Source organism: Grus americana, chromosome 28, assembly GCF_028858705.1.
Source record: "Grus americana isolate bGruAme1 chromosome 28, bGruAme1.mat, whole genome shotgun sequence".
In the NCBI taxonomy this organism is placed as follows: Eukaryota; Metazoa; Chordata; class Aves; order Gruiformes; family Gruidae; genus Grus; species Grus americana.
In genome coordinates this window covers 917,388-938,419 of record NC_072879.1, presented here as the reverse complement: position 1 = coordinate 938,419, position 21,032 = coordinate 917,388, and the positions used below count along the sequence as shown (strand labels likewise).

General features: G+C 40.7%; 1 protein-coding gene across 4 annotated transcripts in view; it reads left to right on the top strand.

The window, feature by feature from the left end:
- The window catches only part of KDM4B (lysine demethylase 4B), a 90,868-nt gene that overhangs the window by 11,946 nt on the left and 57,890 nt on the right, over positions 1-21,032 (top strand). For all 4 annotated transcript variants that reach the window (XM_054805200.1, XM_054805198.1, XM_054805197.1 and 1 more), the window contains exons 2-5: positions 1,129-1,291; positions 3,385-3,560; positions 4,442-4,556; positions 6,621-6,814. In XM_054805200.1, coding sequence (XP_054661175.1) covers positions 1,151-1,291; positions 3,385-3,560; positions 4,442-4,556; positions 6,621-6,814 — 626 coding nt within the window. In that variant the 5' untranslated portion in view covers positions 1,129-1,150. The remainder of the gene's footprint in view (positions 1-1,128; positions 1,292-3,384; positions 3,561-4,441; positions 4,557-6,620; positions 6,815-21,032) is intronic.

Below are 21,032 nucleotides of genomic sequence, written 5' to 3'. Positions count from 1 at the left end.
GAGGCAAGTGAGAGCATCTGCTGTCTCTACTGAAGTACGAGTTTTGTGCCGTGCTTGCTGATTAACCCACTGATACCACAGTATTTCTGTTTTGTCTTTCCTGACACAAAGAATACTTTTAGTAGCATCTGGAATACTTCTTGACTAGTTCAAAATCAATTTAAATCCAAACATGCTTTGCTTGTGATTTAGAAGTCACATTTGACATCGTGTTGCTATGCCTTTTATTCCTTTATAGCCCCGTGCTGCCCTCTTGTGATAGCTTGAGCAAGTTGTATGTCCTGTAGCTGCTTTTCTGACATGGAGAATATATTCATAGTTATGTTTGCAACTGAAATGCCGTTAAAACATTTTGTTTGCCTTATAAGTTTGCAGCATAACCATACAAAGGTCCGTTTTGAAAAATGTTATTTCATCCTGATTTTTTTTTCCCCCTGAGAATTTTGAAGTAAATTGAGCAATTTTGCTTTTCACACTGAAAGATGTTTTGAAATTGTGCATCTATATTTCTTTCAAGAATGGTTTGACACTTCACTTTGTCTATGTACATTACAAATACAAAGTATAATGAAGTTACATTTTAAAAAAAAAAAAATTATAATTTTTAATGTAGCCTAGCACATGAAAAAAGCAGAACATTGGCCAAAGCTGTTGTGTTTGAAACTAGGAACAGAAAAGGATGAAGCATTCTGGTGGAAAACTTTGAGGGGCAGCTAGTTCCACGCACTAGATGCTGAAGGTAGTGAGGAGTTGGTTGTTCGTGACCGCCGTTCTGATGAGACACAACTTCGTACGATGAATGGAGGGGGCGATGTTAAGTCTGTGATCTATATTTAGGCCCTATCCAATCTCTTGGGTGATCCTGGTATCAGGAGTTCCCTGATACTTGACCCTTCCTAGGGCCCTGCTAACCAATAGTCTAAATGGATTTTTGGGCAGAAGCTCTTCATATCCCACATTAGAGGATAATACTTACTTATACGTTCTTGGGGGAATAGGGGAGAGAAATGGCAAATATATCCATGCCTTTCTGTGAGATTCATTAAAGCAAGTAGAAAGAAAACAAAGGGTTTTAACCAGTATTTTTTTCTGCCTCTCTCTTTCTCCTTTTTTGCTTTCCCTCTGCAGGCGCCACCGCTGTACTAGAAATATGGGGTCGGAAAACCCAAGTCCGCAGAACCCTGGCTGTAAGATCATGACCTTTCGTCCCACCCTCGAGGAGTTTCGAGACTTTGGGAAATACATTGCTTACATTGAATCGCAAGGAGCTCACCGAGCAGGGCTTGCCAAGGTGAGTTCCCTAGCTTAGGTAGTTGAAAGCTTCCTGAAGGCTGCTTTCCTGAGGCTCTGCTTCATGTAAGGCGTCTCTGAAGTTCTATCACTCAGAAGCAGTTTGCTTTCATGTAGTAAAGCAGAGTGTGGTTTTGAAAATTGTACTTGCAATCTCTCTTTTGGTTTACCGAGAGAGGAAAGGCAGAGGAGTTACAGCCCTTTCGTAAGAGTGAAAGAAGGTGATTGTTTGCAGGATGTCTATTCCTGATCCCAGACTGGAAACCCAGGACCTTCCCAGCCCTTGCAGAGATGGGTTAGGGGTATTTCCATGTCCTGATCCTGTTGCTGAGGGTGCACACAGTAGCAGCCATGGTCCTCAGGGGCTGGAGGCGTGAGGTTTTTGGCTCCCCCAGAGCATAGGGTAAAGAATCAAGCTTTTCAAGTCTGCTTAGGGTTGGATGGGGGAGAGGGCCTAAACCATATCTGTATGAACAGGGGCAGACTTTTTACTCTTGCCTTTTTTATGTTCTGGGCTACCACCTTATGCTGACTCTAATCTAGACCTGCAAATGTGTCTTGTATGCATGTGGGATTCCTGAAGTACCTGAAAGCCTTTTTGACCTTTAGGAAGCAGTTCTCCAGCCAGCTCTAAAACATCTTTCTGCCTCCTTCCCATCCGTGTCTTTACACTGAAACTGATGAAACATTATGAGAACTCTTCATGTGAAGCTTCTAAAGTCCAGTACTTGACATACAACTGTTTGGGAAAAATCAGGACTAACTGATTAGAGTATTTCTGTGGCTGAGGGAGCTCATTTGTTCTGACAAGGTAGTTGTTACGTATGGTATTTAGCAGAACTTAATAAAGCACAGCAGAGAGATAAAGCTGTTAGGCATGAAATAATTCTTATTTCTTCTAAAACATAGGTCAATTACTGTTTTTATTACAGTTTTAAATTGAGCTGGGTATTGATAAAAAGCTCTCTGTAAAATGTTTCCTTGTCCACTCAAGTGTACTAGCAATTACATTCCATGAGTCCGCTAGGGTAGATTATTTTAATAAAGGTTGTTGGTGAATTCCAGATATTGTAAAGAAATTACTCTACTTGTAGGACTGAATCTGAGCATTTCAAGTTAATTTTTCTGTCTCTGTATTGCAGTTCAGAGCCTTGTAATGGAAGTAGAGCTCATCATATCCTGGAGGAAGAAACCATGCCCACGAAAATCAATAGCTTGTCCTCCAGTTCCCATAACTTTTTTTGGATAATCCTTACACCGAATTAGATTGCAGATACTTCATTTTTTCATTCCACATGCCTGCTGAATGTCCTACTGGTTGTTCTCTGATCTTGAGCCTAGAATTGTTGGCAGCTCTTCTGTTTAAAATAACAACGTTTTCTTCTAGATTCAGCACTGCTTTGCAGCAATTTTTTTGCACAGCCTCCAAGAGTGAGGAAAGAGTTCTGGACACATTCCCCGCGGTTTTCTTTTGTTCTTTTCTACCCCTTGCCCCTTTTCATTTAAAGAGTTGGATCCCGATGTGTCACCTACAAATACAGAAACATCAACAGCAATAATGCCACAGGATTTTGAGCCTTCCTAGTTAAAAAACAAACAAACAAAACCCCCAAGAAAACCTTAACATAAGTGATCTTCTAGATGGAATAGTAGTTTAGGCTATTATGACAGGTTATAGAGATGCTATTAATAAGCTACTTTAGTCTTCATGCAGCTTTGTGGAATGGTAGGTGAGAGAGGAATGCTGTTCTGGATGGAAAGCTTGTCCTTCTGGTGTGCAGCGTTATTTCCTTGGAACAACTATATATCTTTTTATCATCACTGGCCGTCTTGTGTGACACGGTGCTGGTGGGACTGCTGGCAGGCGGGTGATCAGCCCTCTGACCATGTCAGTGAGTCCTGCACTTCAGCAGATGCAGAACAGGTGTCTTGTCATATGTGCTGGTTATTTGAGATGCTGCTGTTATCTGATAACCGGCAGCAGCAGGGTGAAATACCTTCTGCTTAAACAGGTTTTTCTTCAGGACAAGTTGTGTTTGCCTGTTGTAAACATGAAGTTTTCTTTTTTTTCTTTTTTTTCCTCCCCAATTCCAGGTGATTCCTCCCAAGGAATGGAAGCCCCGAAAAACCTATGATGACATAGATGACATGGTTATCCCAGCTCCTATTCAGCAGGTGGTTACTGGACAGTCAGGGTTATTCACCCAGTATAATATACAGAAGAAACCTATGACTGTGGGAGAATACCGGCGTCTGGCTAATAGTGAGAAGTATGTTGGTGTTACATGATGCACTTATATTGTGAATGAAGGAGTTGTGTGGAAAGCTTTTCTTTCTAGAAACAAGCTGAAAAGAAAATGCAGCCTTGTTAAATAGGAAACATTTTTGAGGAAACAACTCTTTCTTGAAAGCTTACATCCAGAATTTCAAGCAAGTTTGTAACTTGGTGGCTTTTGGTGTGTCTTAGATCTTTTTCTGGGAATTGGTATAGAAAGATACTTCACAGTCAGTATTTGGCTAAGAATCTGCCCAAAAAGAATGGCTTGGGACTCAAAGACGAGCTCTTGGTGTATTAATGATTGTTCCGGAAAATGTGTTCCATTTCTGAGGTATAAATACAAGTATCTTGGAGTGCCTGAGCTAATACTAATAATGCAAGTGTCTCTCAAAGTGACAGGGAACTTTGCAGAGCACTTCAGTTAGCTGGGACAAGCCAACTGATAGAAGCTGCAGTTGCATCCTTTTTCCAGAATCACTTTCCCAGAGCTCTGGAGTACCTTGGGTTTTAACTCAAGCAATACTGACATTAAGCAGTCAACTTTGAAATATTGCTGATAGAGCATATATATGAGTGCTTTACCTGCCTTCAGCTCCCTGTGCAATAACTTCATCTCCTGCATCCTTATGATGGGGATCTGGTGCTTCACAGAAGTCCACGTCCTATTTGTCAATATGCACTAAGAGGTTTTGTAGAAAGATTTAAAAGGCAGTAAATCATATAAATTTGAGTAGAATTAAAAATGAAGTGGACCTTCAGTAACCTCCTGAGTGTGCCTACTTTGAAACACATGCTTCTTTCCAGTCATTTATTTGTCTGCGATGAGTGTTCTTAGGACTTCTTACATCCTTATCTTTCCCATGTTCTTATCAGGTATTGTACTCCACGCCATCAAGATTTCGAAGACTTGGAGCGCAAGTACTGGAAGAATCTCACGTTTGTCTCACCAATTTATGGGGCTGACATCAGTGGCTCACTATACGATGCAGTAAGTGAAACGCTCATTTATTTAAATTTAGACACTGACTTCCTTATTAAGGAACAGTAATTCAGAATTTATTTTATTTAGCAACCTTTAAAACCCCAAATAATACCTTTACTTTTCCCTCATTACAAAAGTGCGACTGAACTTCCTACCTTCCCCAGAGATTCAGGATACTAGAGTCAATGGAAGCTCTGAAAAGCTTAGTTTCACTAGAAAAATGAGGAAAAAAAGATTTAAGCGAGTTCTTACGAAGTGTGTGGCCAAAGCACTGTATGTAGCTTGCAGAACAGGTTGAACTGGAAAACTGGAGTGGTATAATAATGATATGCCCAGATATATGTGATGGTATGCAGGTAAATTAAAAATAAGCCACTAATCCTGATCTCGATCATGCTAGGGTTTTGTGGGTTTTTCCGTTTGTCTTTTAGGGAATAAAACAGAGATTTCTGCTAAAGCACCTTGGAGAGCCAGAAAAGCAGCATTTCAAGGAATTGAGTGCTGCTTCAAAAATACTTTTTGTTATCCCTTATTGCATTTTTTTGATTCTTAATGCAAGTAAAATACTTGCATTTGGATTTTTTCTTTGTAGGCAGCTATATTGCGGTACCCTGCACCTGTGTGCTAAATTATTTTACAATTCAATTTGTTTAAGCTTTTCCTTCATGAAATTGCATCCTATGCTTAAAGTAATTCTGTTGTGATTTCTTGTGCCGTAAATGATAAAGGTTGCTTGTCTTCTTACTCTGTTCAGGCAGCTAATCTAAAGCAGTGCCCTTCCTCTGTGGTTTTGAGTGGAAAATGGCCTTTTTTTTTGAGTGTTGTCTGATTATCTGCAGTATAAACTGCATGTTAATGTAAAAGTGTCTTTTTATTATCAATATGGTTTAATAGGAATAAACATAGATATCTAAGGTCTTCGCAGCCATGGACATCAAAGTTATCCATAGCATTTGGTGCTTTGATGAGAGTATCACATTCTTGTCCATGGTACGATCAGGGAACGCGACATGACCAGGCACAAATATGAGCTTTAGGAGAAGGAGCTTCTGCAATGTACTGAACATACATTGTGTTTCCTTCAGTTTTCTTCAAGTTCCTATAAGCAGAAATTAAATAATGGAATTACCAGTCACACCTAAAGATCATTTCCTATTGTCCAGTTACTGGTAGCACTGCAAGCATTGAAGCGTGAGAGTCACGAAAAACATTCTCTCTGCATTCCTTTTCATCTCGCTTTTCAGCTGCTTCCTCTCTTCAGCCCTTTCCCCATGCCCCTATGGTGCAGGTTTTTGTTTCTTTCAGGTTAATTTAGAAAATTTCAGGACTGAAGAGCTTGAGTTTGGCTGCCTTGCAGTTACTCCAGCAAGCAGCATGATGCTGGGATTGCTCACGTACCTATCAGTTACTTGCGTGCCTGTAAAGTGTACTGGGGAGGAAGGGTTGTGAAGGAGATTGTCTTTTGGAGATTGTATTACTCTTCAGGCAGTCTCAAGGTTAAAGATTTGTACCAGTTTATGTAGCTTTTCTATTTCACACTGAAGTAGAGAAAACCAACTATCCCATTTAGAACTTCTTTTTATTGCGCTCTCTGTTTATTGATAATAACAAAGCTGTCTTCCCTATTCTTTGTCTGCAGTGCTGAGCTGATGTAGAGGCCTCTGCCACTTTGAAGTCTAGTGTTTCTCATCAGCTGATACATGTTCATCATGTCAAGAATGTCTGGATGGAATATGTCATTGAGAGAAATGTATCTTACCCTTAGTTTATCTTGTGTTTATTACTACAACGGTTACTTAGTGGTAGAGTATTGCATAGTACAAGTGCCTCTTCAGCGAACACATTTAGTGAGAAGCTAGTAATCAATCCTTTTGCCACAAAGTAGTGGTAATGCATCCTTTTCATGGTTATTGATGAAGATTAAAAGTAAGCTTTCTGGAAGCAGGTGGAATTAAATTAATGCAGATAACACTAGGATAGCCACATTTTAAGACATTGAAAGGAAGCTGTGGGCTGTTATTCTGCTATAGCAAGTCCTGATACGTACAAAACATTTCTTTTGAATTACAGGATGTGGAAGAATGGAATATTGGCAATCTGAACACTCTCTTAGACATGGTGGAACATGAGTGTGGCATTATTATAGAAGGTGTAAACACTCCTTACCTCTACTTTGGGATGTGGAAGACAACATTTGCTTGGCATACAGAGGACATGGATCTCTACAGTATCAACTACTTGCATTTTGGGGAGCCAAAATCCTGGTAAGTGATAGAGTGCTAATAGATGGTGGCTGTGTACCTTTGTCCTCTACTTAGAGACCACTGCAATACCCTTTTCTTCAGGTCTACGTAATTCCATCAGGCTTAGCTAATCTCTCACTTCTCATTTTCTGTCTCTTCTCCTCCTTTACATTTGAAAGCAATTTTATGTTCTTGCTCAGAGGCCTAATTCCTGACTCTCTATAAAAGTAGCAGAATTAGGGAGACTTGTTGACATTATGAGTAAAACCAGATTTCAACACTTGGGGCTTTTTGAGAGCTAATGCACAGGAGAGCACTCGTAGTAATGTGGGAGAGCAAGTGGTGATGTGATGGTAGTGTGTGGGTGCTTCGGATACACTTTCGTAGTGAAAGACTGTTGTTCTTGCATTGCACTGTAGGCAGGAAACATCTGTTACTTTAAAATTTCCATTATTTAAATATGTAAATACAGCTTACAACTCCAGGGACAAGGTAGGTCAAAGGGTTACTTTTTTCATGGTCAATTCTTGGAATAACAGTAAGCGTTTTTCAACACTGTTTATGCATGGTTGGAAATAACTTTCCACAAAAATAATCAATAGATAAGGATGAAATTAAGAACCTAGGAACTCTGGAATAAGTTACCAAGAGCCAGTGTTCTTCTTTCTCGAGCTTCCTATTTAGAAGTATAACCACAGGGACTTAGCAACCCAGAAGAGCTTTGCTGAAGTGACTAATAAATATTGACATTTGCCTGCAAATTAGAGCTTAAATGTCACTGTGAAGCTGCTGTCATTGTGCCCTGGCAGTGGCAGACAAGACCCTCCTATCTCTCTGCAATATGAGTCCCCAGTGACACAAAGTACCTCCAGACTGTTAGTGCCTGTGGGCATATAAAAGCTACCAACAGCAGAGGAGCTGTAATGAATGGATATAGTGTTCTTTTAAAGCCTTGAAAAGGAGTGGAAGGAGGGGCTGAACCTGTAATATTCAGCTACAGTCTTAATGTGAATTTTTGTAATCTTTCCAACGTGTCAGAAAATCTGTTTCCCCAGCATACCTGACTCTTAGTCTCCCTCTTTCAGGCAGATGCACAAGGATTTTGCAGAATCTTTTATGATAGCTCTTTTAAACAAGCTTGATCTCAAGAAACATATCTCCGTGTTAGGAATGAAACGTGACATGCTCTCATTTTTAGATACTTTCAAATTTTTCCTTCATCAAACCTGTTTTTATTTGGTCCCCATCTCCAGTAGGTGGTGCCACCAGCACGAGGAGCACGTATCTCCTTTGCCTGTACAGCCCAGTGACCACCAGCAAAGCCAGCGTTGTCCTTAGCGTAGTGGTTTCAGCGTCGGCACACAAGAGTTGGCCGCTCTAAGGGTTGTACAAGCAGCTGACCTGTGGTTTGCGATAGGGTCGTGCGATCACGGCTGTCTCTGACTGCTCCTTTCATGCCCGCATGTTATCAGGTCTGCCTCATCTGTCTTCTGCTTGCTTTCTGTTCTGAGCCCAGAAAAGAGGGTTATTGCTTTCAAAAAGTAGAAATAAGAACAGATTATCTTGAAAAGAGAAGCTGGTTACAGCATGAAAATAATGGCTGTTCCACAAACTCTCACATAGTGAGCAAAATGTAGAGGAGAGATGCTAAATGAAGTGTACGGTAAGTATTTGTAGCCCAACCTAAACTTGTTCTTCTTGTATACATCTTAGGCACTTCATGTTGTTGCTTGGTTTGGGGGGGGAGGTTTTGTTTGTTTTTTTTAATTGGGGTTGGTGGGGTTTTTCGGTGGGTTTGGGTTTTTCTTTTGACTATTGCAAATACGATATGTGGATATCCACATACTGTGTATATCATAAGGATGATAAACTCATTGCATGAAGCTGTTGCCTCATCGTTACTAAACAGTATTTTTTCCTTACGTCCTCACGTTGGATGTTGTTTCCTGTGGGAAACAGTGATTGAGTAGTAGAGAAACAAAACAAACCTCCAAACAGTAAAATCTGAAACACCTTCGTGTAGCTTGTTTGTGTGAAGAGTTTAAGAATCAGAAAGAAGTGGAAAGTGTAGATGGAAAACTGTATCTGGCAAATACTGGATCTTAGAAGTTCCTGGTAGCTTTTATTTCTGTCTAATCTTCTGAGGATTTGGGGGAGATGCTGGGGAATGCCTGGTATTCCCCTAGGAGGGGTTTCAATTGTTGAAGAGTTCAGTCACTACTGCTTATAATTGGAAGAGAGAAGAGAAATCATAAAATCTTCCTGTAAAGGAGCTTGGGCATTGCTGGTTAAAAGTCAAAGCAGGAACATGCTCTGCACCTGGCTGGGTTTTGGTTGGTTTGTTGTTTGGGTTTTTGTTTGGGGTTTTTTTTTGTTCTTTAAAAGGTACTTTTACTCCACTTAAAAAGGAGGGGAGGATTTTTATCCAGCCATCCTGTGTTTATGTAGTTGGGTTTTTTTATAGTAACTAGTTCTATAGACCTTACATGATTGGGGGAAAATGAGGACTTTGAGGACAGACCATGTTTTGGGCAAAAGGTTTTCCGTTCAACTGAGTTTTCTTATATAGATGACAGTATGTAACACAAAAATAGATGTATTGTGACAGGATGCCACTGCTGGTTTGGCAGGCCTCCCTGCTGTTCCCTTAAGCATAAGGCAAGAGTATGCCACTTGCCCAAGTAATTTCTTCCTTGTTCTTCACTATGACAGCTTCTGATAATGAGTTCTCAAGCTCTTCTGTGAACAAGCATTGGCTTTGGAGGAGTAAATCTGAATACCCCTTTCAGCAAACCTGGAACTTTCCAGGTACCCGAGCAATTGCCGGTCTGCTGGTTGTGACTGCAATCATCCCAGAGCTCAGTTGGGGGAGCTCTTGGACTTCAGTGATGAAATTCCAGTGGTGCAGCCTGGCTTTACTCAAAGATGGCTAAAACGTTGGTTCTGTTTTTCTGGCACCACCTCTGTGGAAATTTCCCAGCTTCCTTCATCCTTTTTATAGACTCTTTGACTCTGACAGTGATCATCTTAGAAGCACCTCGGGGAATAGCAGGAGTGTGGAGAGTTACGAAGTCTACCAGTTTGGGGTTGAGCTCTAAAATAAGAGGCAGAGTTATTGTTTGGTTGTCAGAGATATTTATACAGAGTCCTTGGTTTCACTATATATTGGTAGTATTCTGTTTCAAAATTGTCTATTTAAAAACCATAACTCTTTCTTCATGTCCTTCATAAATTATCTTAGGCTACTTTAATCCAGGCTGTGCAACCAAAGCCCTGCTTTGTAGGGTAGCGCGTAGGAGCGGTGAGAAGTCACTGGCTCTATGTTTCCTTATGAAGGCAAGGTGAGAAGGAAATCGAACTGATTGAGGTTGCCTCCTAGACCTCATTCAAGTGGGTTCTACAAGAAATCTTTATTTGCTGTGGAAAAGATGAAGTACCTTTTCAGGGAGGTCTGGATATGTTCAGACCGTAAGAAGCCACCTTAGTTGACAAAGATAAGCTGAGAAAGGAATCTGTCTTGTGGGTCAGCGAGGATGGTTTCTAAAGTATTATTCTGTATGTGTCTTTCATTTCTGTCTTTGAAATTTTGGGTTATACCTCTTACAAAACAGGTGCTTTGGGGACTGTTGGGATTAGAGTTGAAATAAATGTCTATGGTTCAACAACTGAAGATGGCTTCTTTGTACAACCTAATGAGCATCTGCTTGGTCGTACAACTCCTTGATTAATGTGTGTCTCTGTCACTGCAGAGAAGTCCTGCCAACGCTTTCCCACGCTGTTTCTTTTCCACAGGCAGAGTAGAACAGGCTGCAGCAATACAAGGTGTCTACAGAGTAGTGTCGCTGGGGATGCATGTTAAAAAATCGTTCAGTGCTAAGTGAAGTACTTGAGCAATAAAGGGTCATCCAGTGATGAGGGAGAGGAAAGGGGGTAATGGAAGATGGCTTTTTTTTCTGCTTCCAGTCTCATTAAATGATCTATCTATGCCTGTAGATCGCAATACGTTTATTTCTTGAATTCTGTCTTGTACCAAGAAGAATGTCTTCAGCCATTATGGATGCTGCTGTGAAGATACCTGTGCTGCCCCTTTCGAGTTATACTTGCCTGATATCGAAGATGATCATCTTTTTTGATGCGCCGTTTCTCAGGCGCGTGCATCTGGTCTACATTGTAGTCACGCCATTGTTGTTTTTAACTGGAAAATCAGTCTGACAGGCTGAAGAGGTAGTATGGAAGGTGTGGGCACTTTCCATCAAACGGACCAGGAGTGGGGAGCTGTTGTGTAACTTCGTGGTAAGCTTCTCAGGCAGGGAGCTGCCAGATTGAGTCACTTGCTTGCTTGTTTCTCAAATGACAATAAAATGTCCCTCTCCCGTTAGTAGTTTAATTACAACCTTTTCACAGTCTGTCTTCAGTTTTTTCAAAAGTTTGAATGTATTTCATTTTGCAGCCCTATATTAAACCTCTTGTGGTAGGAGTTTTTACTGTATCAATTATACATATTATGTATAATTACCTTATACATTCATATGCTGAGATCTAAAATAGAACATATTGTCAAAGGATGCTAACGGAAGACTGATTTTTATAATGACAGAAGCAACAAAACTGAATGCCAAGCCTAATACTTCATGGTTATTATGGCATTTTATTGAGGAATGTATGCGTCTTAGCCCTTGCAATTTCAAAAGCATATTTTTAAACACTGAGATACTCCACCATTGCTTCGTTTCATCTCTATAAAAATGTACAATACCTACCTTGAGGGCTTCCTGTGGTAGGGAAGTGCGAAAAGAAACTTTAAATCTCAATAATGTGAATTTGATGGATACACTTGGGAGGCAGTAATGTCTCCATCTTGTTTTGTCAACGCTGTATCACCTGACTGGGTAATAAGGTTATTTTTCTCAGATATTTTGCGACTGATCTTGCTGTATAGCAACAATATTTAATATACCTTCTTTAAGTACTAATAGGATGTTATACTGTATTCTTTCTCCCAGAAACTGCAGGTGTTAACCCAGAGTGATGCTGAGGACAGTAATTGATTTTATAAAATGTACCTGTTTCCTTATCATGATGGATGTTTAATCCCCTTTAATTAAAATAGGGAGCAAGCTTTAGCTTTTAAGTTATATGGTCTCCTCTCCAAAACATTCCCTTGCTGAAAGTGGATCATGCCTAATCTGTTTGATATCACAAAGTACACTTTATGCCAGAACAGCAGTTTATGTGAAATTAAGGACAAATTACCAATGAACTTTAAAATAACATGATTAGTTGAGAGCCCTGGTGACAGATACAATTACGTTTTTAAAAAAAAGACTTCTGGAATTCTGTCTTGTAAAAGTCCTAAGATTGCTTACCTGAAAGTACATAGAGTTACCTGAAAATATTGTTGGTTAAAGCATCTTAGAATTTCTGCTTCTCTGTAGGGATCAAGGAAAACCAAGTCCGTGGGAGGACCTGCCTTGTGACATCCATGTTTTAATACATTTGTAGTACCTGCTACTGATGCCACCGTCAACAGGGAAACCTCACGTTTTCTAACTGCGTTATGATGGGGAGATTTAAAACGAGACACGATGGTTCCCCTGGGAGAGGATTGTGAAAGGAGCTCTCTTGATTCTTGGCTAACAGCTTATACTAATGGAGCTGCAGATAATGGAGTGCTGAGGCTTCACTGCTGATTTTATTTTTCATTGTTGTCTTAGGGAGCGTTGCAGCTGTCTTAGTCAGAACTTGTGTCCTGTCCTCCCCCCAGGATAGAAAATGTTAATCCCTGGAAAACTATCTAACAGCATTGCAGCTGTCTTAGTCAGAACTCTTGTCCTATCCTCCCCCCAGGATAGAAAATGTTAATCCCTGGAAAACTATCTTGGAGAAAGAAAATGACCTAATACAGTCATGGATCTTAACTCTTCCAGCTTCTCTCCTTCTTCATTTTCAGTGCAGGGACTTTGTCCCCATTTCCCTATGTGGGATTCTGCACCATCTATCCCTCTGCTTTAACACGCTCTCACATATGTTGCAGTTTGTTGTGAGCTTGATGTAATCTCACTTGAAGCAGCTGGGTTTCATGTTTGATACTGAATTGTATGGAGCAGGGGGAAGGGCACTTGTCCCTTGCATCATTTATTGCCTTGTAACTGTTACAGTCCCTGAGGGGGCCGTTGCACGAGGTGGTTGAATTGCTGAATTGATCAGATGTGATTCTAAGTCTTGATTATTGGGATCTCAGTAACCCTTGCACCCTGGAGATCCTGTGAGTTTCTTAAAGCTAGATGAGCTGGAATCATGTACAAGTTTTGCCCTTGAGGGAACTGAGAACTCTGAATTTGCTACACTATGACTTCCATTTTGCTCCATACAGGTTGTTGTTTTTTTTCCTGAGTTTTACTTTTCCTATTTCTTGGCGTTAGGGAATTCAGAAGAAGATTCGGCAGCCTTTCCTCCATCGATCCCTGAGGTCTGCATCAGCCTTCCACGCGAAGTGTGTAGGGTTGCCTTGCTCTTAAATGTGTGCACACGTTTGCGGTTTGCGTGTTCCCCTCCTGGCAGTAGAGATTTATGGGCTTGTTGGGGTGGAGTGGGGGAGGAAGGAGGGGCAGGGGAAGGCCATTTGGCCGTGATGGGCTCTTTGCAGCTCACAAATTTCCTTCCTGCCTCTGCTATCCCGTGTAATCTGTTTTACAGCTCTGCAGTTTTGGATGGGGAAAGAGTAGAATTTATGGTGATGGTTGATTTATAGATTAACTGCAACACCATTTGCTGTCAGGCAGATTTGGCAAAGCAAGACCCTTTTCTGTTGATAAAAGGGATAGAGAAAGGAACAGTGATATTCATTAAAAGAAATAAAAGGAAAGTGAGATAACGTATGGCCAGGCGGAACAGCTTTTCACTCTCCTACCCCTTCCAAAACTATTAGGTGAAAGCTGCTTTGGAACAGGTTTTCTGCATTGAGAATCTGCGTGCATGTTGATTTGCTCTGAGATTCATGAAAGGAGTGATACATTGAGATGCAGAGTTGCATCCCCCTGTAACTCACTGATAAATGAGAGCAGTGCAGCAGTGAGTTATTAATACAGCCTTTCAAGCTTCATATACCACAGTCATTAGTTAATCAATACGAACCACGCTATACTACTAATATTCAAACAAGCCTTTCTCCAGGCTTCCCTCAGGTCTGAGGAGTATTGTTTGTCCTGGAGGAGGTGCTGTGGGTGAAAGATGATGTAAATCTCATCAGAGAGGGAACAGTGCTAGCTGATAGTCTGCTTTAAAAATCCAAGGGATCGGCATATTGTACTGAGACTGAATCTTGGGCAACTGGAGTGGTTTTAATGTGGTTAAATCATCAAACCAAACTATGAAGAGTTATGAGCTCTAGCGTGTGTTATGTGGATTATCTTCCCAATCAGGTGCCCGCAGCTGGAATAGTGGAGATTTTCCTTTTGAATAGACTTAGATTTGTGTTGTGTCTTATTATGCTGCTGTAGACAGATTATTAAAAGATATTTTTTATGATGCAGAGGTGGCACAGTATTCTGGGGAGGTAGGACTTGGCTGTTGCCTTTCTTCGTTCACCCTCATCTAACCTTGAGACAAAATGCTGTGAAGATTGAGCCAGACTCTTGGACTGCTGGGATCAACTATGGAACTTGTCCGAGGAGGGACTGTTGCTCCATAAGAGCTTTCACTCAGCTCTGTGCTGTATATGTGCTTCCTCCCGGCAAAGTCCTCTTTTTTTGTTTCTTATTCTTATCTAAATCCACTGCAGAAAGCATGGTATTAGTATGTACTTTGCTGCCATTTTAGTTTTCAGTCTGTGCGTTTTATGTCCATCTTTACTGGGCCTGTTTAGTTTATTGAAATTATAAACTCTTAGAGGTTGGGGCTCATCTCTGAGTTGCTGTACCTAAACTAGCAAAGTAGAGATCCTTCCAAGCTATGGTTCATCTCTGTACCTTTCCACAGTGATCTTGAAAGGTGGTAATGCTGATCTGTGATCACATCCTCGTTTTTGCAGGAGTGTCCTCAAATGGGCTCCTACTCCACTGACACAGTGCTTAATGCGTGTACTGCTTTTTCTGCCAGCACTAATAATTCATCACAGCTCAGTAGTCCCAGTCTGGATTGACAGAAGCATGTCTTTGATCCAAGAAGGCTCTTGCTGCAACTCATTCTTGCGTTTTGAAAGTGTCTGCTCAAAGCTCAGGCCTGATTTGAAATGAAGATCTGTGGAAATCTGACAGGATCACAGATTGGTTTTAATAACTGAGGCTTTTGAACAGTGCACTCTGCCACTGAGACAAGATGGGAGGGAGATGTGCTTCCATGCTTCATATAACTCTTTCAGCCTGATCTGACTTGGGCCCTGTGGGAGAATGAGCTTGCAAATTCTGTCTTGGCATGGCGCTGAAAGTGGGGTTGGAAAGACCAGAAGGAACCAACAGTGGTACTGCAGAGCTTTGTCTTTATTCACATTTGTTAACACATTGGCAGAAATCAGCGGGGATTTTTTCTTTACTCAGCAGAGAAAATTGACATTGGGTGATGCCAAGTGCAGTACAAGTGTAGTTTAAAATAACAGAAGCCTGTAGTAATGACAGTACTTAAATAGCACTCTGCGTCGTCTGAGTGCTGTGCAATTGTTAACTAGTTAATGTTCTAAGTAATACGTATGCTGGATTTCTATCCACTTCATTTCTAACTGGCCAATCAACATGACAGAGAGGATCAAGTAGAAGAAATAAAGGAAACTTTACAGACTGTCACTGATCTTCGTCAAATCTTAGCTGTAACACTTCTGGCTTTGATGGTGACAAGAGCATAGGCGCTCGCTTCAAAGTAGTAGCTGTAGTTTAAAACAATGCAGCTTGATGGATGAGGAGCATTAAACCTGCAGAATGTTTCTTTTTTCCCCTCAAAAAAGAAAGAAGAGTGTGTAGAGGCATCACACCTTTAGCACAAGGGACTTCCTAATCCAAAGATATCTTTCATTACTAGTGAGCAGATTTTTTTTGTTGTGCTGTAGGCAATTTCTGTATTTTTCCCAAAAGCAGTGAGCAGGAGCATACGCGTGCATGTTCCCAGTAAAGGAGGCAGCTCTCACAGCCCAGTGGGTACAAGGTACGAACATCTCTGATCTTCCCTGGTTACCTTTTTTCCTCATTGTTTCTTGAGTTGCATTGAGGTATTTTTTTAGTATATAAGGTCTTTGAAGCATAATCTTTGCTCTTCTTTCTATTCGTACAGTATCCACTACAAAAAGCAACCAGTAATTAATAGAATAGTCTTATTGCCAGTTTTGTAAAATAAATCTGATGTGAACACGTCTTCAAATAACGGAGAACAGCAAGGGCATGAATATTGTAGTCATTCATCTCTGTTGAATTGTGTAGTAATTATCTTCTTGGCCAAACTGAATGAATAAATGATTTCAGAATGTTGTTCCCAAAACACCTTTTCATAGTAAAATAACCCCTTCATACTGCTCATTCACTGCATGCAGAAGCAAACTATGGGTTTATTGTATATGTGTAAAAGGACAGTCACTCCAATGTGATTTGTAATTTTGTGCTCTGTGCCTGGCATTTGTTGCTAGGAAGCTTACTGGACTGGTGCATTGATAGTCTTTCCAAGAGCAGATGGTTGTTCATATTAAACTCTCAGTTTTAAAATAGTATTTAAAAATTGCATTTGAGTTCTGGAAAAAAATTTCTTTTTTGTATTCATTGAGTTTTGGGTTAGTGAAACAGTGTGAAAGTAGCCAATTGCTTAGTTGTCCTGTGCAAATCTTGCGGGTTCAGGTGTCCCTCTGGAAAATTCATATTGCTTTAAAATCATGATTTTTAAAAAGATGCTGCCTAATGCCACTTCTTGAAACTCATGCCTCTCTAATACTGTTTCTAGCTCATGGCAACTGTAAGGGTTAAGGAGTATTTAGCAGTATGTGATTGACAAGGTAGGTTTGACTCTAACCTTCCAACAGTCCATCCATAAGGATTTGATCCCAACTCCAAAATGACCTGAGATATTCTGTCCAATGTTACTGGGAATCAAATTGAGAGTTTGCAATTGCACAAACATTAGTTTCTTAAGGGAAGGAGGAAGTTTCTCATCTTGCTTACTGTTCTGTTAGCAGCAAAATTGCTTGCCACTTCTCCATATTGTGCTCGGCAATGGGGTTGATAATTAGGCAGCTATACGCATGGAAAAAAGATCTTGTCGAGTGAAATAGGCTGCGTGGTGTAAGTACTGAGAAAGCTTACTGTTACTCGGGCCCTTTCTGAGCAGGTTTTTGTCCTGATTTTCTTCCTGTGCTGGTTCCCAAAGGATTGTATTTGAGCAGCTGTCTGCAGAGCTCATTTTTCTCCAAGCTTTAGAAGACAGGTTGATTTGGTGTGTTTGTGTGGTTGTAATCTTGTTCTGTCATTACCTATTTACTCCTTATTATGGCTTTTTGAGCAGATACTCCCCAGCCTCTGTGTTTATCTTTCTCCCTATGTGTATTTCAATAAAAATGTCATTATTTGAAATCATTGACACTGCTGGTTAAAGATACTGAATTCCATCATCTATTGTCCTGTAAAATGATCCATTAAAGATAAAACTGCAGACACTCGATAAAGGTTCTTTCCTAGGAACAAGGAGCGCTCTGATCTGTGTGCAATCTTATCTCCAGAGCACGTGTCTGCGTTCTTGATGTAAAGGAGCCACAACAGAAGGGGACAGACAGGGAGGCCAAAGATTTTCCTTTCCAAATGGTGATCTTGAGAAGGGAAACTGGATACTTACAGCAAATTCACTGTGGGATAACCTCGGATATTGATGAGGAGAAGAAGAAAATGAGTTGATTTCTGTCCTTTAACAAACTGGGAGGGAGACAGGGATGAAGGAAGGTTAAACAAGGGGGAAAGTAAAGGGGAGAAAAGAGAGGTGACTGTGAAAGGGAGGGAGATGACAGCGTTGTCGACGGAGCAATCCATTCTTCTTGGTGAAGTGACTTCCCCCCCCCGGCTGTAAACCAGCTTAAAAATAGTGTGGAAAAAACAACTGTTGTTGCTCTGAGCTTAACTTTGACACTGCTAGGAGATGTAGCATTACAAGTGTTTTACCTTGTAGAAGAATTAGGCCTTAGAAGCAGGATATGAACTTTGCAAATAAGGGACCACCCTGTATGTAGTGGGGGCTCTTAATGGCTTCTGTTGGGTGATAAATATTCTCGATAGACTGAGGGGTTTTCTTTGGAGGCATTGCTGCTGTCATGGGGGCTAAAGATGTTGAAGGTCAGGGTTCAGATTATGCATTTATGGACACACTTTGTCTTGGAGCTTTTTATTCTGCCTGTCATGACTGAGAGTAGGTTGGCATTTGAATCTCCAAAGGGTCAGTATTCTTGGCACAACTAAATCTGCTTTAAAGACAGATAACTAACCCCCAGCTTGACACACGGTCTTAGGCATTTTAAATGTGCTGTTCTCTTTTTGTTTCTTTTCCTTTATTTCAGTAATTATAGCATGTTAAACTGTGTGGAGCCTGTTTGGCCAGACCTTGTGCAGACACTGTGAAATTAACTTTCTTACCTTCTCACGCGAATCGGACTGAAGTGACATTTCCAAAGCCTTGTGGTTGAACCTTCTGCCCATGGTGCCCAATCTCTAGTAGAGAGTGGGTGCATGAGGCTTAGTGATCTAATCACTGCGTAATTGCTCTGTGTTGGTGCAAGGAGAGGCTGACGTGTAATTAGGTAGGGAAGCAAGGTGTTGTAACTATCAAAAACTCTGTGTGTGTGAAAACTGTAGCAAGAAGAGGTCTTGGAAGCTTTGGGGAGAGGTTTTGGGGACAGGATGGTCTGGTCCTCTGCTCAAGCTAGTGATAGCTTAAGGTGAGAACAGTTCTTCTTAAATGGAGAGAAACCAGCGGACAGGGCGTGAGCAGGCTGAGGATTGCCTTTGTTATGGATGAAGTGTTTAATAGCTTTCAGTGGCCAAGAAGAAAACAAAATTGAATTGCACCCCCTTTGAAGAGGCAGCTGTCAGGACAGAATCCAAGCTAGACTGGAAAGTCCCTGAAGAGCACCTGATGCTGGAAACTGCTGCCATAGTGAGTTCCCTGTTATGTCACCTCTTCATGGCTTCTAAACTGGTCCTCGTATCCAGGATGGTCTGTCTGCTCTTTTATACTGACACACTCATTTAATTCCTAACTCACAAGACATTTGCTTATTTATTTTCATTGTTCCTGATAATAATTCTAAGCCATTAGACGGGAAAATTGTATTCAAAAATGCTGTTTCACACTTTATTTGTTTGATGATTTAGAGCGATAGAAAATAGCACATTTGCTGGCTTTTATAGTCTGATAATTACCCGCATCCATCAAGCCATTCCAGGGGAATAAACAAAACACCAAGAAAATTACACTATTAATGACATCCTTTATGGCAAATAGGAAGGATCTTTCTTTTGTGTTAAGGATAAAAAGGGGACCGTCCAGTTAAACTTCATGGTAACAGTAGCAAACTCCCAATGATTATCTAACACATTTGTGGCTTTGGGGCAAAAATACCTTCTAGCTCCATGACCCTGCTGTCTGGTAATTACAATCAGAATCAGGTTTGCAGGATGCTTAAGAACTCAGAAAATGAAGTAGAGATCAGAAATCCTGGAATTAGGTTTCCTGAAACAGGAGCTGAAAGTCTTTCAGGTAGAACAGTAAGTTCTGTACTTGTAGAAGTGAGACATAATCCATTTCAGGGACCTGCTCTTGTTTTGGTAGAAAGAGTAGAAAAAGGTAATTTAAAAGGATCAGTACATTACTTTCAGGTTGTTGACTTCGGGGTAAGATGACATTTGAGTTGTATAGCTATAACTATTTTGAGATTTCTTTTTCCCCCCCTGTTCTGTAAATCTTGTGTTCCCTGGCAGAGCAGCCAAAGACTTTACTCATGCTGTAATCCGACAAATTGCTGAGTGGTGGGTTTTCAGGTTAAGTTTGGCCTTTTGTCTTGGTCAACCACTGCAAAGCTGCTCCTTGGAAGTACATACTTAAGGCATTAGTCTCGTGATTGGTTTGCAAGCTCAGTTTTTTGGAAGTTTGATATATCTTGAAACAATTGCTAGTTTAGTGTTATTCATGTAGACTTCACTTTTATTGGGGAACCAAGTTGAACCAGAAGGGACAGATTCTGCACTTGAAGCAGTGGCTCAAGGTCAGCGTTTTTGGCACTGTTGTGTTTTCTGTTGGCTGCTGCAGATGTTTTCTCTGAAGCAGAAATAGTTGATAAAAAGATAGTTCTTAAGAAGGGCTATTAAAATGTTTATGCTGCCACCACCACTTCTGTTTAGTTTAGGTTGATTGGGGCAATGGAAAATCCTTGCTCTATCTTTGCTCTGCTTAAAAGGAAGTGTCTGCTCAAGGCTGGATCAAAGTTAGTCCTGCTGTCCTCCCAACTCAGTTTTCCCTGGGCGGAGGGATGTCACAAAACTGCTTCCGTCAACAGGGAGTAGGCATCGGGTGGTTCTCAGTCTGATAGTCTTGACACAACCCAGTTCAAGATCTTTTGTGGATACTGTGGTCTGTTTTGGCCAATTGATATAAAAGTGGTATTTTGCTTGTTCTGAGGTTTTTTCTTCTCTTGCCTTGTCTTTGTGGAATGGATTTGTGCTATGATCTGAATGGGATAGAGAAAGGAAGCAGATTTACATGCGTGGGTTTTTGGGTTTTGGGGTTTGTTTGGGTTTTTTTTCCAAGATTTTGATAGGGTAGAGGGCTTTGATATTCTTCTAGAGGAAACCTACTACATTTAGTATTTGGGCTGGGGTACTAAAGGAAAATAACTATTCGGTAAAAAAAAAAATCTTAAAGTATTCAAAGTCATGCATATAGAAAAGGAAGTTATTGGATATGCTTTACCATGCAGAATCTTGTCGGTTGTCTCTGGAATTAAAGATATTTTACTGTTATCTCTGGAATGAAAGGTATTTTGCTGTTGATCTGAGCCCCAGCCTGTGGGTGCAAGAGGTACGGTAACAAATTGTATTCAATGACAGTATTTTGTCACTTCCCTCTGTCAAGGATTTTTGTCCCCAACAAGTGCCTGGCCATTTTTCATAGTGAAAGCGGGGGGACGGTACCATAAGGTCGTACACAAAAGCCAGCCCTTCGTGGATGTTTATATGCTCAATAACAGTACTCCTTTGATTGCAGCAATTTCTAATCTTTCCATGTCACC